Below are 12599 nucleotides of genomic sequence, written 5' to 3' on the forward strand. Positions count from 1 at the left end.
ACAGGAACGGAATGGCGTTTAACACCAACTCCTTATCTTCAGGTTTACCCAACCAGGTTATTACACATTATATTATATAGTACTCTCTGTCTCATCAAAACTGGCCTAGTGAGACCCTTAACATTTTATTTTTTGCCTCTTCCCGTAGTTGTTTTCTTGACTGTTAATTTTGAGATGGATGGACACCTGGGAGTTTCAGGTGTTAACAGGAGCTGGGAAAACCTGGACTTGAATCTCAAATTTACCACCTATTTGCTATGTGATCTTGGACAAAGTATTTAATCTCATTTAATTATATCCACTGTCTTGTACTGAATGGATGTTTGTCCTATTATACAAATGAAGCAATATACTTAGATTATGAATACTACCCTTTCTAACACAGTACTGGTACACATTATGTTCATTAAAGAGTGCTTTACTTCCTAAAGGATAAAGCTTCATTGTTGATTGGAATGTCTTGTTAGTTTATCTTAAAGAGAGAGTTTTCCATATTGAAGAATCATAAAAACCTACTAAGTGGTTTGTCTATAAAGGAACCCTAAAGTTTTATTTGTAGCTACAGAATCTACTAATTGAACCTAACTCAACAGAAAATCCAGGATGAAATTTAGAGAAAGTAAGGATTAAAAATAATTCCAGACAGTTTATTATTTCCTATGGAAAGATATAATGTGGTTACATAATCACCTTATTTTCCTGAATCCATTAATCTATTTCTTCAACCAGAAGGACGCTTCATTCATCTTTTGTCTAGACACTATACAAAGGATAAAAAATGTTACATGTTCAATCTCAAGTTCATTGTTTCATTCAACAATTTTTAAGTATTAGGAACTGAATGCACAAAGATAAAAGAAGAGGTCTTTCTTCTGATTTCTCATTCAATCTGTGAAAACTGTTTGCTATAAGGAGTACACAATATCTTTTTTAATGGATTTGTGTACTAGAGTTATGGGTCACACACCTGGTATAAATAATGTAATGAACAAGATGCACATGATTGAATACAATAAAGTCATAGGTAGGGTACTGGAATTGTCAATTTAGGTCTCTTAGAGGTCAGCATGGGAGATTCCATAAAGCTCAGAAGGCTCCTAATTTAGCCTTGGTATGGGATGGGGAGGAGATAGAACAGACATGGAGGTAATCCATGAACATCATGATACTTGAATGATGAATAGAAATTAGTAAGGCAAAGAATACTGAGGAAGATGGAAGATGGAGCAGGATAACAGTGTCAGATGTCAGTTTTCTGATCATAAGATCAGAGACCAGTCTCTCCTAATGCCATAGACGGGAACAAGTCTTGAAAGACTGCATCTTTTCTTACATAATTTTATGTGTTAACAGGAAAGCAGTCTCATCTGTGACACTGAGGCCACCCTACAACCACACAATGGAAATCCCTGCCACCTTCTTCCTTGTGGGTATCCCAGGTTTACAGTCTTTACATTTTTGGCTGGCTATCTCACTGAGTGTCATGTATACCATAGCCCTGTTAGGAAACACCCTCGTAATGACCATAATCTGGGTGGATTCCACTTTACAAGAGCCCATGTACCACTTCCTGTGTATTCTGGCTGCTGTGGACATCGTTATGGCCTCCTCTGTGGTGCCCAAGATGGTGAGCATCTTCTCCTCAGGAGACAACTCCATCAGCTTTAGTGCTTGTTTCACTCAGATGTACTTTGTCCACGCAGCCACAGCGGTGGAGACAGGGCTGCTGCTGGCCATGGCTTTTGACTGCTATGTAGCCATCTGTAAGCCCCTACACTATAAGAGAATTCTCACACCTCAAGTGATGCTGGGAATGAGTGTGGTCATCATAATCAGAGCTGTCATATTTGTGACTCCATTGAGTTGGATGGTGAGTCATCTACCTTTCTGTGGTTCTAAAGTGGTTCTCCATTCCTACTGTGAGCACATAGCTGTGGCCCAGCTGACATGTGCTGACCCCAAGCCCAGTTGTCTCTATGGTCTGATTGCTTCCTCGATTATTGTGGGCTCTGATGTGGCCTTCATTGCTGTCTCCTATAACCTGACTCTCCAGGCAGTATTTGTTCTTTCCTCAAAGAATGCTCAGTTGAAAGCCTTAAGCACATGTGGCTCCCACATGGGGGTTATGGCTCTGTACTATTTACCTGGGATGGCATCTGTCTATGTGGTCTGGCTAGGGGAGGACACAGTGCCTTTGTACACCCAGGTGCTGTTAGCTGACTTATACCTGGTCATCCCACCCACCTTAAACCCCATCATTTATGGTCTGAGGATCAAACAAATACGGGAGCGAATGTGGAGCATGCTGATGCACTGCCTCTTTGACCACTCCAACTTGGGTTCAAGAACACAAAGTCTATTTAGACCTTGAGCATTCCAGCCAACTTCAAAGAAGCATTAGAGATCTGTGGAGCTGGTTTGCTTTACCTGCACCATAGAAGTTCTAAGATGAAGCTGTAAAGTGTATCTTTGCATAACTTTTCAATTTCTTGGAAGAATGTAAATGAAATGATTAATTTTCTGACAATACATGAATGGTTTCAATCAACTAGTATCTGAGTCAGAGGTATGCTTTGGCAGAGAATATAGATTTAGGGTTTTTCTTTCCTTAGCTTCTGACCCGTATTTCCAACTTAGTATCCTACCAGTCCTTAAGCAGAAGAAATGAACTGTTTGGTCCCCCTTCACCTGCCTGATTTTCTCAGAATTGTTCATATCCTTATGTGATTATATGGAAGTAACATTTAATATATGACACTGCCTTCTGGCCTGTTGATGAATCCACCCCACTCGGGTCATGTGCTCTCACCTGGACCTTCTCCTGTCGAAATAGATTCCAGTTTATCTGAGGAGATATAAACCTGGGATCATGATGCTGTCCACTTTCCAACACATGAACTTGTAAGGAGAAATCTGTTCCACAGCAAAAGAAGCAAAGTAACAAGATGGAATGAAGAAACAGAGTTTCTGGTTCTCTGGTTCCAATTCATTTCAACACCCAGATACATCTCTGTTATTATGCTCTGTAAGATATTTCTTATCCGTTTAATATATTCTCTCCTGTTGAACTTGTTGGAGTCAGTGTACTAATCACCATCTTTTTGTTTCTAAGTAACAGAAGCTAAGGCATATGAGTTAGGTTTGAACATCTTTTTCTTTGCTTCCTACTCCTACTTGTATAACTGAACTGTAAGACACAAAAGAGAGGGATCAAATATAACACAGGTCTTTCTTCTTTTGGACACCTGTAAGGAGGTGTGCTCTGAGATGAAAATGTTAATAAAGATTAACAACAATATTAAGTTGAAATGCCACTACTCTTTGCCAGGTCATCAGATACTTAAGTGGTTTTTGTTTTTATTTTCCCCTTTCAGAAAGTCTTAAATGGAATAATCTATGTTAAAAGAAAAAGATTTCATGTGTAAGAGATACATATATTTGACTCTGGGACATTTGAAAATCTTAAATATAATTTTCCTGTAGTATTGATACCAAGTTGTTGTATCTTAGTCTTAATGTCTCCTTTCTACTGGTGGGGGAAACAATATTAACATATAGAGTGTATTGAAGATTAAATAAAAGGATAAATAGAAAGCACATAACACAAAATCTGACATATTGTATATACTTAAAAATATACCCAATAAGTTTCTAATTCCATACTTTTAAGGAATAGTTCTAGGCACTGCAGTCCTGTGTAGATCAGTACTCATGTGGTAATTCTTCTAAACAGATCTGCTGCTTAACTCAGCATCTACACATTTTGCTCACATTGGACTAGATAACCTACTACAATGCATTCTATTTCTGAACAGCAGTGGAGTAGGAATCAACCTCTAAAACTCTGACAATGATACACTGAGTTCCCAAAGAGTAGTAAAAATCCCTCTCTTCCCCTTGCCAGCCCCTAACAGGATCTACTGCTCAGGATCATGAGGTGGTTAAGCATATTTGATAAGATTTTCAATTTGAAAAGTCACATTATTCTTTCTCCATATGCATCCCAAAGAATTGGCTGTACCCGTTAAATCAAAGAATATTAGATGCATTAAAGAATCTGATGTAAAGCAACAAAGGTATAGTTCAGCCTGCACTCAAAACAGAAATTTCTTCCCAGCATTTCCATCAGAAGAAGCCTGCCCTGCCAGCTCTGTGTTTTGTTCGTGTTATATTCCCTGAAACTAGCTGGGACTCACTGCTGGTACTCAAATATTGAACTACACATTTCCCAGAGTGGACTGGTTCCCTGCCATGGCTATGGCAAATCAGAGAGTCTTGTGCTTCTCCTTATACATTCAGATCCATCTCCTACCCTATCATCAGAAGAAATATGTGCCCATTTAACTAGTGCCCGGGACCCATAATAGACTCCCAGTGTTTGGATTTTAAGAGATTACAACAAATCCTGTTGAAAAAAAGGGAGACTGGATTTCTTGTGGGGAGTTGTGAACCCAAGGATGTGCCCTCTGTCTCTACATTGTAGAGAACCCAAGGATCTCACCCTTTTAGCAACCTCTCCCCTTGAGGCTCAGGCATTGCACCCCTTGGTTTCTCTGCTAGTAAAACAACGATGGGCAAAGCTCATCCCTGCTTTGTAGTGAACCATCACACCAAGTCGGAGGTGCCACCCCAGACATTCCAGGGAGTGGTGCAGGCACTCTACCTTCCACATGGCTACCTAGCTCTTCCCAGTTGGGACCACTTTTGAAATTATCCATCAGATTAGTTGTTGAACAGGATTATAATCTAGTGCCATCCAGTCTTTCATGCCCCAGTGAGGCAAGAAAGAGCTTATTTTTGATTCTAGGCATAGGAATGAAAGTTTCTTCACTTAAATATTTACCAATACTCAGAAACATAGACACACACACAGTGCTAAACTGGGGTTACAATGCTGAACCAGAAAAATAAGATCCTTGTCTTCATGGGGTTCTTAGAAGGGAAGGGTCAGCAACTACCCTAAAGAAAAGGGTTTTCATACACCGAAGAACTTCAGTCTTCTTGTTTGGTCTTAAGAATCAGACATGTGAAATAAACAAAGTGTCTAACATAATAGTGTTTCTAACAGTAATCATAGCACCCAAATAAGCTTATAAATGTAAAAAAGAAAACTCAGCACATTACACATGAAGCCATTCCACTCCTTAATTCATTCTTGGTTCGAATGAATTTAGCACCTAATAATATTTTTCTAGAAGACTTTCAAGACTGGTCCTAATAAAACAATAGTAAAAGACAACATTGATTTGGCCTCTAGCCTCTTCTGCTAAGTGTCCAGGGACATAACTGGAAGCAGTTCCTCAAGATCCATTTCTCAAGTCTATAAACAATTCCCCAGGGAGGCCCCCCACAGAAAGACACAAGGTCCCTCTAATGTAGGTCAGCTTAACCCTTTGCAAGACCAGGTCTGTGACTTACCCATTCATTCCACTCCAAGCAGTTGATGGAATCTTCTCCTGTTTACTACTAATAGTCAAGGAGCAACTTGGAAGCATGGTGGGAAGAATGAGTTTATTTCTCTATTTTGGTGTGTTTTACCTCCTTCATATGTGAAGACCCAATACAAAGAAAGCAGAAAGACAATTTTTACTATTCTTTATTATAGGAACTACTTTGTTTCTGCTCTTATGCAGTGTAGTATCTACTTTGTTGCTCAATCCTAACTCCCAACAGTCGCGACTTTCAAGTATAAACTACCTCAGAGGTTGTGTTCACACAGCATCAGTATGTAATGTACATATTGTAGCCCTTGAAGTAGGCAAAGCCATTAGTTCTCATGTGGTTGCCTTACAGTTTGTTTCCAGCTACAATAATTTCCACATTACACTCTTAAGAGCTGTAATGAATTATTTTTGCCACATACAACAATCACTTTAAGGTCAAAAGCCCAGATATATGGTCTTAATCCCTTTTCGTTATAATATGTGGTTTCCAAACCAGCTTAGTGTGCCTTATCCAATTGTCTCTCCCCACGCTGCCCTCTTGCTTTCCTCCTTTTGTCACAGATTTAGAGAAGAGAAAGGCAGAGTATTATGTAGTTACCAGAACCATGAAGATTCTCTTGGTGAAATGAAAAGATTTGAACTTCAGCCCAACCAGCTTGTGGGTGAGCCTTCCTTGCAGTGCATTTATTCTACCTTTTTATTTTTATTATTTCTATTCTCTGCCCTGATGTCACTATCCTCATTCTAATCCAAAGACAAGCACATATATTAGATGCACAATATGTTACTGTGGCCTGGATTTTGCCACTGGTGTTGGCACCTTTCTGTCTACATGGCTCTAGACCATCCAGCGAGGCCATAAGAAAAAAAGGCCCTGTTGACAAGATCCTGTCTGTAAGAAGGTGAGATAGGAAGGTGGCACAGACAAAATCCATGGCTGGTCTTCCTCTGTCCCTGAGAAAGGAACAATAGTATCAGATGGATCTGTGATCTTCACAACAATTCTGTGAGGTAGGAGAGTATGCAGCTACTATACCCACTTTTCCACTGAGCACACTTGAAAATCTTTTAAACAGGTGGGATATTTTAGACCCAAATGTAATAAATAACATGCAGACATGTGACTTGAGAAGCAAGTTTGTCGATCTTGTTTCATTTGAATGTGAGAAATACTTTATAATCTTTCCTCTCTTCTTTCAGAAGCTTTTTAAGAAATAACTTCCTTCATTGAGGCCATTTGAGTTGCTTCATCTATCAGGTAAAAATAAGAACAAGGCTCACAGGGTTTCTGATTCTGATACTTAGGGAAAAGGGCAGGACTAAGATACAGGTCTCCTTACAGTCTCAGATGGAGTGATTTGCTCAGCTCGTGCTCAGAGAGAGAATGACCATTCTGGTAGTCTAGGCAATGAGGGAATGCATTTTTCTCTTTAGGAGGTCAGAGAGTGGAGTCAGAGAGAGAATGACCATTCTGGTAGTCTAGGCAATGAGGGAATGCATTTTTCTCTTTAGGAGGTCAGAGAGTGGAGGTCAGTTTTGAGTTGCTCAGAAGCAGCAAACCTCAGCTGAAGCATCCTCCCTCAGGTGTCAGCACAGCAACGAGCTCTGGACACAGCCGGTATTCTTTTGGCTTGTTGGTCAACCTTATCCAAAGGGTTTCCCAAAGGATGCTTCGTCATCCTCATTGACTTAATTATGGCACCAACAAGGATGGGGAAGAGGGGCATGAGCTACAGAAAGGACAGAGCCCTGATGCTCAGAACTGCTCTGATCTTCACCATCAGCCTGGCCACACGTCCCTCATAGGGGTGCACTGCTCATATGATAGAGCCTCAGCTTTTTCCCCTGAGTGGTTTAGAGAGAGACTTTGGCTCAGTAGCAACAGGGCACTGGGTCAGGCAGAGGAATCCCTGGATTGTAGGATCAACTCAGTTCAAGGGAACCCTTGTCAGCGGCAGGGCCCACCAAGATCCTGGCAGCCCAGATAAAATTCCAAGGCTTCTGGCTAGGATGGGGGCTCTCTTAGTCCTCGCTGCTCAGGGAGTGGATAGCTGGAGGAGCAGTGTTGTTGGCATCAATGCTGTAGCAAGGACTAAAACAAGGCAGGAGATGTCCAGGGAAGGGATAGTGGGGGAAAGTGAAAATATGGGAGCTGTTGTCAGTGACACTGTAGAAGGAGATATCATGGGCTTCATGATAGAGAAAGACCCCCACTTGGCAGGGAGGGACAGGCAAGGGCCAGAGGGTGTGTTCATCAGTGCTGCCGGTTACTCATTTTCCTTCCTTAGCCTTATCACCCAGAATCCATAGTGGGGGGATAAATAGACCACTTCCTTCCAGTCTACCTTTTCTTATACACTCTCAGGCCCCATTCAGACCTGTCTCCCACCTCCACCTCCCAGTAGTGGCGGCCTGAGGAGATGCACTGACTGCCCAGGATGATATTGTAGCAGTAAAATCTCTCAGGATTGTCAGGCAGTTCCGCTTGGTGTCTCCATAGTGCATACATTTTCTGTCCTCAAACATGATGAAAAGGGAATAACCAGTGTCTGGATCCAGGTACATGTCAGTTATGGAAAAAGATCCTAGATAGTAATCACAGTGCAGAGCTGGATCTGATAGAGTGGTACACTGTATACAGATACACAGACACGGAGGGCATGGGTGAGGTCTCCCTGATAAATACAGACTCAGATTACTCAATGATGGAATAGGGGTTAGATGGGGCATCCAGAGGGCACTGAACTATTTCATTTCTCCAGGAAGCATTCATCCCACTGCCCATCACAAACTCCCCTAGCATTCATTACCTGCATATTTCTCCAGGACTTCTATTAGCACCACCACATGGCAACTCATCTTCAGCTCCAAAGAGACTGGTTCTGGATGCGGCAGGCTCCAAGACTTGCTCCCGGTAGAGGAGGGGTAAGCCTGGTGGCCAGAAATCCTGGCTCTGCCACATAGGCCTTCCGTTAGTGCAGGGAAGAAGGGCTTGACTGTGGACATAGTCAGTGGGTGCCCCGGCCCAGCAACACCAGGCAAAGCAGTGATGTGATGATTATTTGACTGAACCCAATGGATTTCTGGCACAGAAAGGAGAGCATTCACATTCCAGTGCTGTGGGTGGGGTTAGATGTGCATCTGACATTGGGAGAGGAAGAAGTGTGCCACAGAGTGCAAAGGCTGATACTCAGAGTTCAGAGCATAAAGGAGGCATCTGCAGTATTTTTCCCCTCCTTGAGCGATCTACTTGAAACTGCATTTTAAAACTTTACTTTAAATTCTTATTGGTAATACTTGAAAAGAATATGACCAAGTACAAAGAAGAAAAATGGAAGATGAGCAAAACTTCTTTAGTCAACAATGAAAGAGCAAGAAGATTGCGGACCAGTACCTGCTTTTCTGTAGGTCCTGGATCTCTGTTCCTCCCCCACTTTTGGTTCTGTCCAGTACCCACTTTGCCTTACCGGGCTGCCTAGGGGCTCCAAGGATGAGAACATTCCTGTTTAAGACTTCCTGAATACCCTGTAAGGAGGAAAAAAACCAGTACTTGAGTATGTGCTGTTCCTTGGAGGGACCAGACAGACACTAAACTGTAGGAGGAGGTTTCCCCAAGAGAAAGGGAGGCAGAAAGCAAGGCTGCAGAGAAGGTATGCAGATGTAGAGGGAAGAAGGCTACTGGAGGAGAACAGGTCTGGCCAAGCTCTGGGTGGCCTGGCTGATTTCAGGCTTCATCTCAAGACTCAGGCCAGGGAGTAGGTGTTGCCCAACCTACAAGGCTACAATTTCAAGGGGCCAGGTCATCTGCCCACCTGGGGATAGAACTCAAACAGTGCTATATGGATCCATATCTGGCTCACAGGCCCAACCGGAGACTAGGGAATCCTCTCTCCTGGAGTCCCAGGCTATCATCAGCTGTCATTCAATGTTCCCAGGAAAACCTGCTACTCACCTGCAGCATCCAGCGGACAGGCCTCTGAGACCTCTCTTCCAGCTCTGCAATCATCTTCCACAGGACCTGGTTCCCCTGGAGGAGCTCATTGTGATTCATCTCCAGCTTCTGCCTGGTCTCCCCCTCCTCCCATGCTAGGCTGGCCAGAGCCGCTGCTTCCTCTACTTCCAGCCGCTGCCCTAGTGGCTGTTGTTTCTGTGGTAATCTAGATACTTCTCAAACTCCCACATGATATTCTGCTTTCAGGTTTCCACCTGTATCTGAAGAGCCAAGATCAGAAATCAGCACTGATATTGTTCGTGTAAGGGCCATGCAGGATTGAGGACACTGTCACATGTATACACACATGCTCTGGAATGTTCTGTTACCAACCGTGTGCCTGGCACTGTAGAGGCCAAGATAAAGGATACTATTTTTCCTAGCTTTCTGTCCCCACAGCTATAGTACATGCTTCTGGATCCCTATTCCTAATCTCATTGACCCCAGTAGGGTCCAGGATATATCTTGGTACTATATGTTCTAGATTATTTTCTGTTTTCAGAATAGTATGTTGTATTCTCATTCTAAAGACCAGAAGCATTACACATAGGCCTCTCAGGCAGTGTAATGTAACTACACTTTTAGATGTTTTGCTTCTCACTGGTATTATATCAACTCAATATGCTGTTTCAGGCTGGTTCCATGTTACCTTCTATTGATCAAAAGTTCTGATAGTTTGGTAGTTATGGGCCTCAAATTTATTTCAGAGGTGATTTTCAAATATTTTAATAACTTAACTTTTAGTAAATATGCTCTAGCTGGGTAAAGAGAAACAAAAACTATGCTTTGCTCAGCATTACACAAATGATACTACTGTGAGCTAACGCATTAGTGAGGCGTGTACTTTTCCTTGCTCACATATGAGGACACATGCCAGAGGCTATCCTATACCATAATCAAGCAAATGGAATTGAGAGGTTCCATGACATGCTAAGGCCTCACACGTGGGAGACAAAGCTGGTAAGAGGACCCCTGGGTATCTGACTTCAAACCCCACATTCTGCCTCCCAGAGATGAGGAAGCTACCATGGGTCAGCTCCAGGACAACACAGTGACCACAGGGACTGCTTTCTCCAGGTGGCAACCTGCCTTCCAGTTGGCAGTTTGTTTCCTCTCACCAACTTCCAGCTTCCAAGCCTCTTCTTGCTCCTCCCTCAGGTGTTCCAGAGCCTCATGGAGTTTCCACTGAAAGAGAAAAAAACCTCATGAGGCCACCTTGGGCAGCCTGGGTTGATAATGAGGCCTCCTAGCATTGGCAGGTGATGAGGAAACAAGTGTTTCTCAGTAGACGGGCCAGGTTGAATGCTGGGATAAAAGGGAATGCCGTAGAGGGAGCAGATCCTGCCCAGATGGCATCCAAGGTAGCTCTCGATCTGAGAATCATTTCGACTCCCACAGTCTCTAAGTTTCTGTAGGGTAGAAGAAAAGGTCCATTTCCAGCCTTGCCAGAAAATGACCTTGGACTTTCAGGTCCGCACCTCTTTTTATCCCTATCTGCTTTGTTATGTTACAGCCTCCTGAAACCTCGTCATTCAAAGAGTGGTCCAAGTGGGTCAGCAGCAACAGCATCACCTGGAAGCTTGGTAGAAAGGCAGAATCTCGGGCCTCACTCCAGACCTCCTGAATTAAAATCTGAATTTTAACAAGACATTTGGATGGTTTCTCTGTACATTAAAGGTAAGAAGTACTATCCTAGAATACTAATGCAAGACATTATGACTGGAAAACATAAGTATTCTGATTATAGTATTAACCATTTTATTAAAGATATACCAAGTGCCACATATATCTTGAGCACTAAAGATACATTTAATCCTGATAATTCCTTGAGACTAGTATTATCCCCATTTTATAGCTAAGGAAACTGAAGCTTAGAGAGTCAGCTACTCAAAGTCAGTCAGCTAGTCAGTGGTTGGGCTGTCATTTAACCCAGTCTTTTAGTTCCTATGCCTATGTTATACTGCCTCCCTATACAAATACTCTCAAAACAAAATGAGTAAGAACATATTTTAAATTCTTTAGAAATTCTTCTCATGTATGAAAATGGCTCATTCATGGGATTTGACTTGTATTCTTGCCTTCTAATATCAAAATCAAGAAAGAGTTAAAACCAGATTAATCAATTACAGAATCATTGGAATAATTATTCTGATAAAGATGTATCAGCATGTACATCTGAGGAAAGAGCAAGCAGCCAGAAGTTGATGAGGGTAGCTATAAAAAAGGAGAAGCAAGTTTAGCAGAGATGAGTTTTCACCCCTCCAAAAAAAAGGCCTGTAGAGGAGAAAGAACACTGATAGAAGAGCAAGAAGACCTGAGTCCTAGCCTTTCACCTTCCTTTAACTACTACAACCTAAAGTAGAAGGAGCCTGACAATGTTCCATTAGATAATCTCACTCAATCCTAAATGACTCGGCTATAGTCCCTTCCAGCTCTAAAACCAAGCAGCATGATCTCAAATTTCTAAGCCTAAGTTTCACCTACAAAAAGAAGGAGTTCAAGTAGCTCACCCAATGTCAAATGACTATGTGTGGCATTGCCAGGAGGAATTCATGTTCTGATAGGCGCAACCTTGACTACCTCATACCCAAACTCATCCAAGGCACCCAGAACCTCAGGTAAAACAAACTGGTCTCCTTCAAATTCTCTGTATGGAAAGCATGTTGGGATTGGGCATGGGGTTCAGAAGTGGGAGGGAAGGAAATCAAAGAAGATCATAAATCCAAGATGAGTGTGGCTCACTCTGTCAGGTCCCAGGGATCTGCAGGTGTGAGAAACCAAAGGAATGAGCTCTCATTTTGTCTCTGGGGTCCCTGGTAAAGGTCATGATCTAGAGATAGCCAAGTCGGGGTCAGGGGAGAGAGTAGAGTAGTTAGCCAAGATTTCACACTTCAGTAAAAGGGATAATTAGTGACTGAAAAAAAATGAGTTCCTCCTTTAGATCCTTTATTGATCTATTTGATAAGCACTGGCCTTCCCAACTGAAGTTCTGACTGGGTCACATGACTCACACCACACAAGGGACACCTGGAAATGTGTAAGTGAGTGGATGTTGGAAGTTCTCAGTTTTCACTCACTTGGTCATCCCTGACCCTCCTCTGAGTTCACTCACCAGATCATTCCCACCCCACCTCAATCATATTCTCCAAATCAGCATTACTCAT

General features: G+C 42.4%; 1 protein-coding gene and 1 pseudogene across 1 annotated transcript; one reads left to right on the forward strand and one right to left on the reverse strand.

Moving 5' to 3' along the window:
- The first annotated feature begins 1306 nt into the window (after positions 1-1306).
- LOC106831634 (olfactory receptor 52I2-like) lies at positions 1307-2371 on the forward strand. Its single transcript, XM_014841943.3, has one exon. The coding sequence runs from the start codon at positions 1400-1402 to the stop codon at positions 2369-2371; it is 972 nt and encodes a 323-aa protein (XP_014697429.1). The 5' UTR covers positions 1307-1399.
- A 5095-nt stretch (positions 2372-7466) lies between these two features.
- On the reverse strand, positions 7467-12599 carry LOC106831611 (E3 ubiquitin-protein ligase TRIM68-like; annotated as a pseudogene).

This window comes from Equus asinus, chromosome 20, assembly GCF_041296235.1.
Source record: "Equus asinus isolate D_3611 breed Donkey chromosome 20, EquAss-T2T_v2, whole genome shotgun sequence".
Classification (NCBI taxonomy): Eukaryota; Metazoa; Chordata; class Mammalia; order Perissodactyla; family Equidae; genus Equus; species Equus asinus.

What these genes read in the sequence shown, in the direction of transcription:
- LOC106831634 (XM_014841943.3), top strand. Translation starts at nt 1,400, where the DNA reads ATGGAAATCCCTGCCACCTTCTTCCTTGTGGGTATCCCAGGTTTACAG.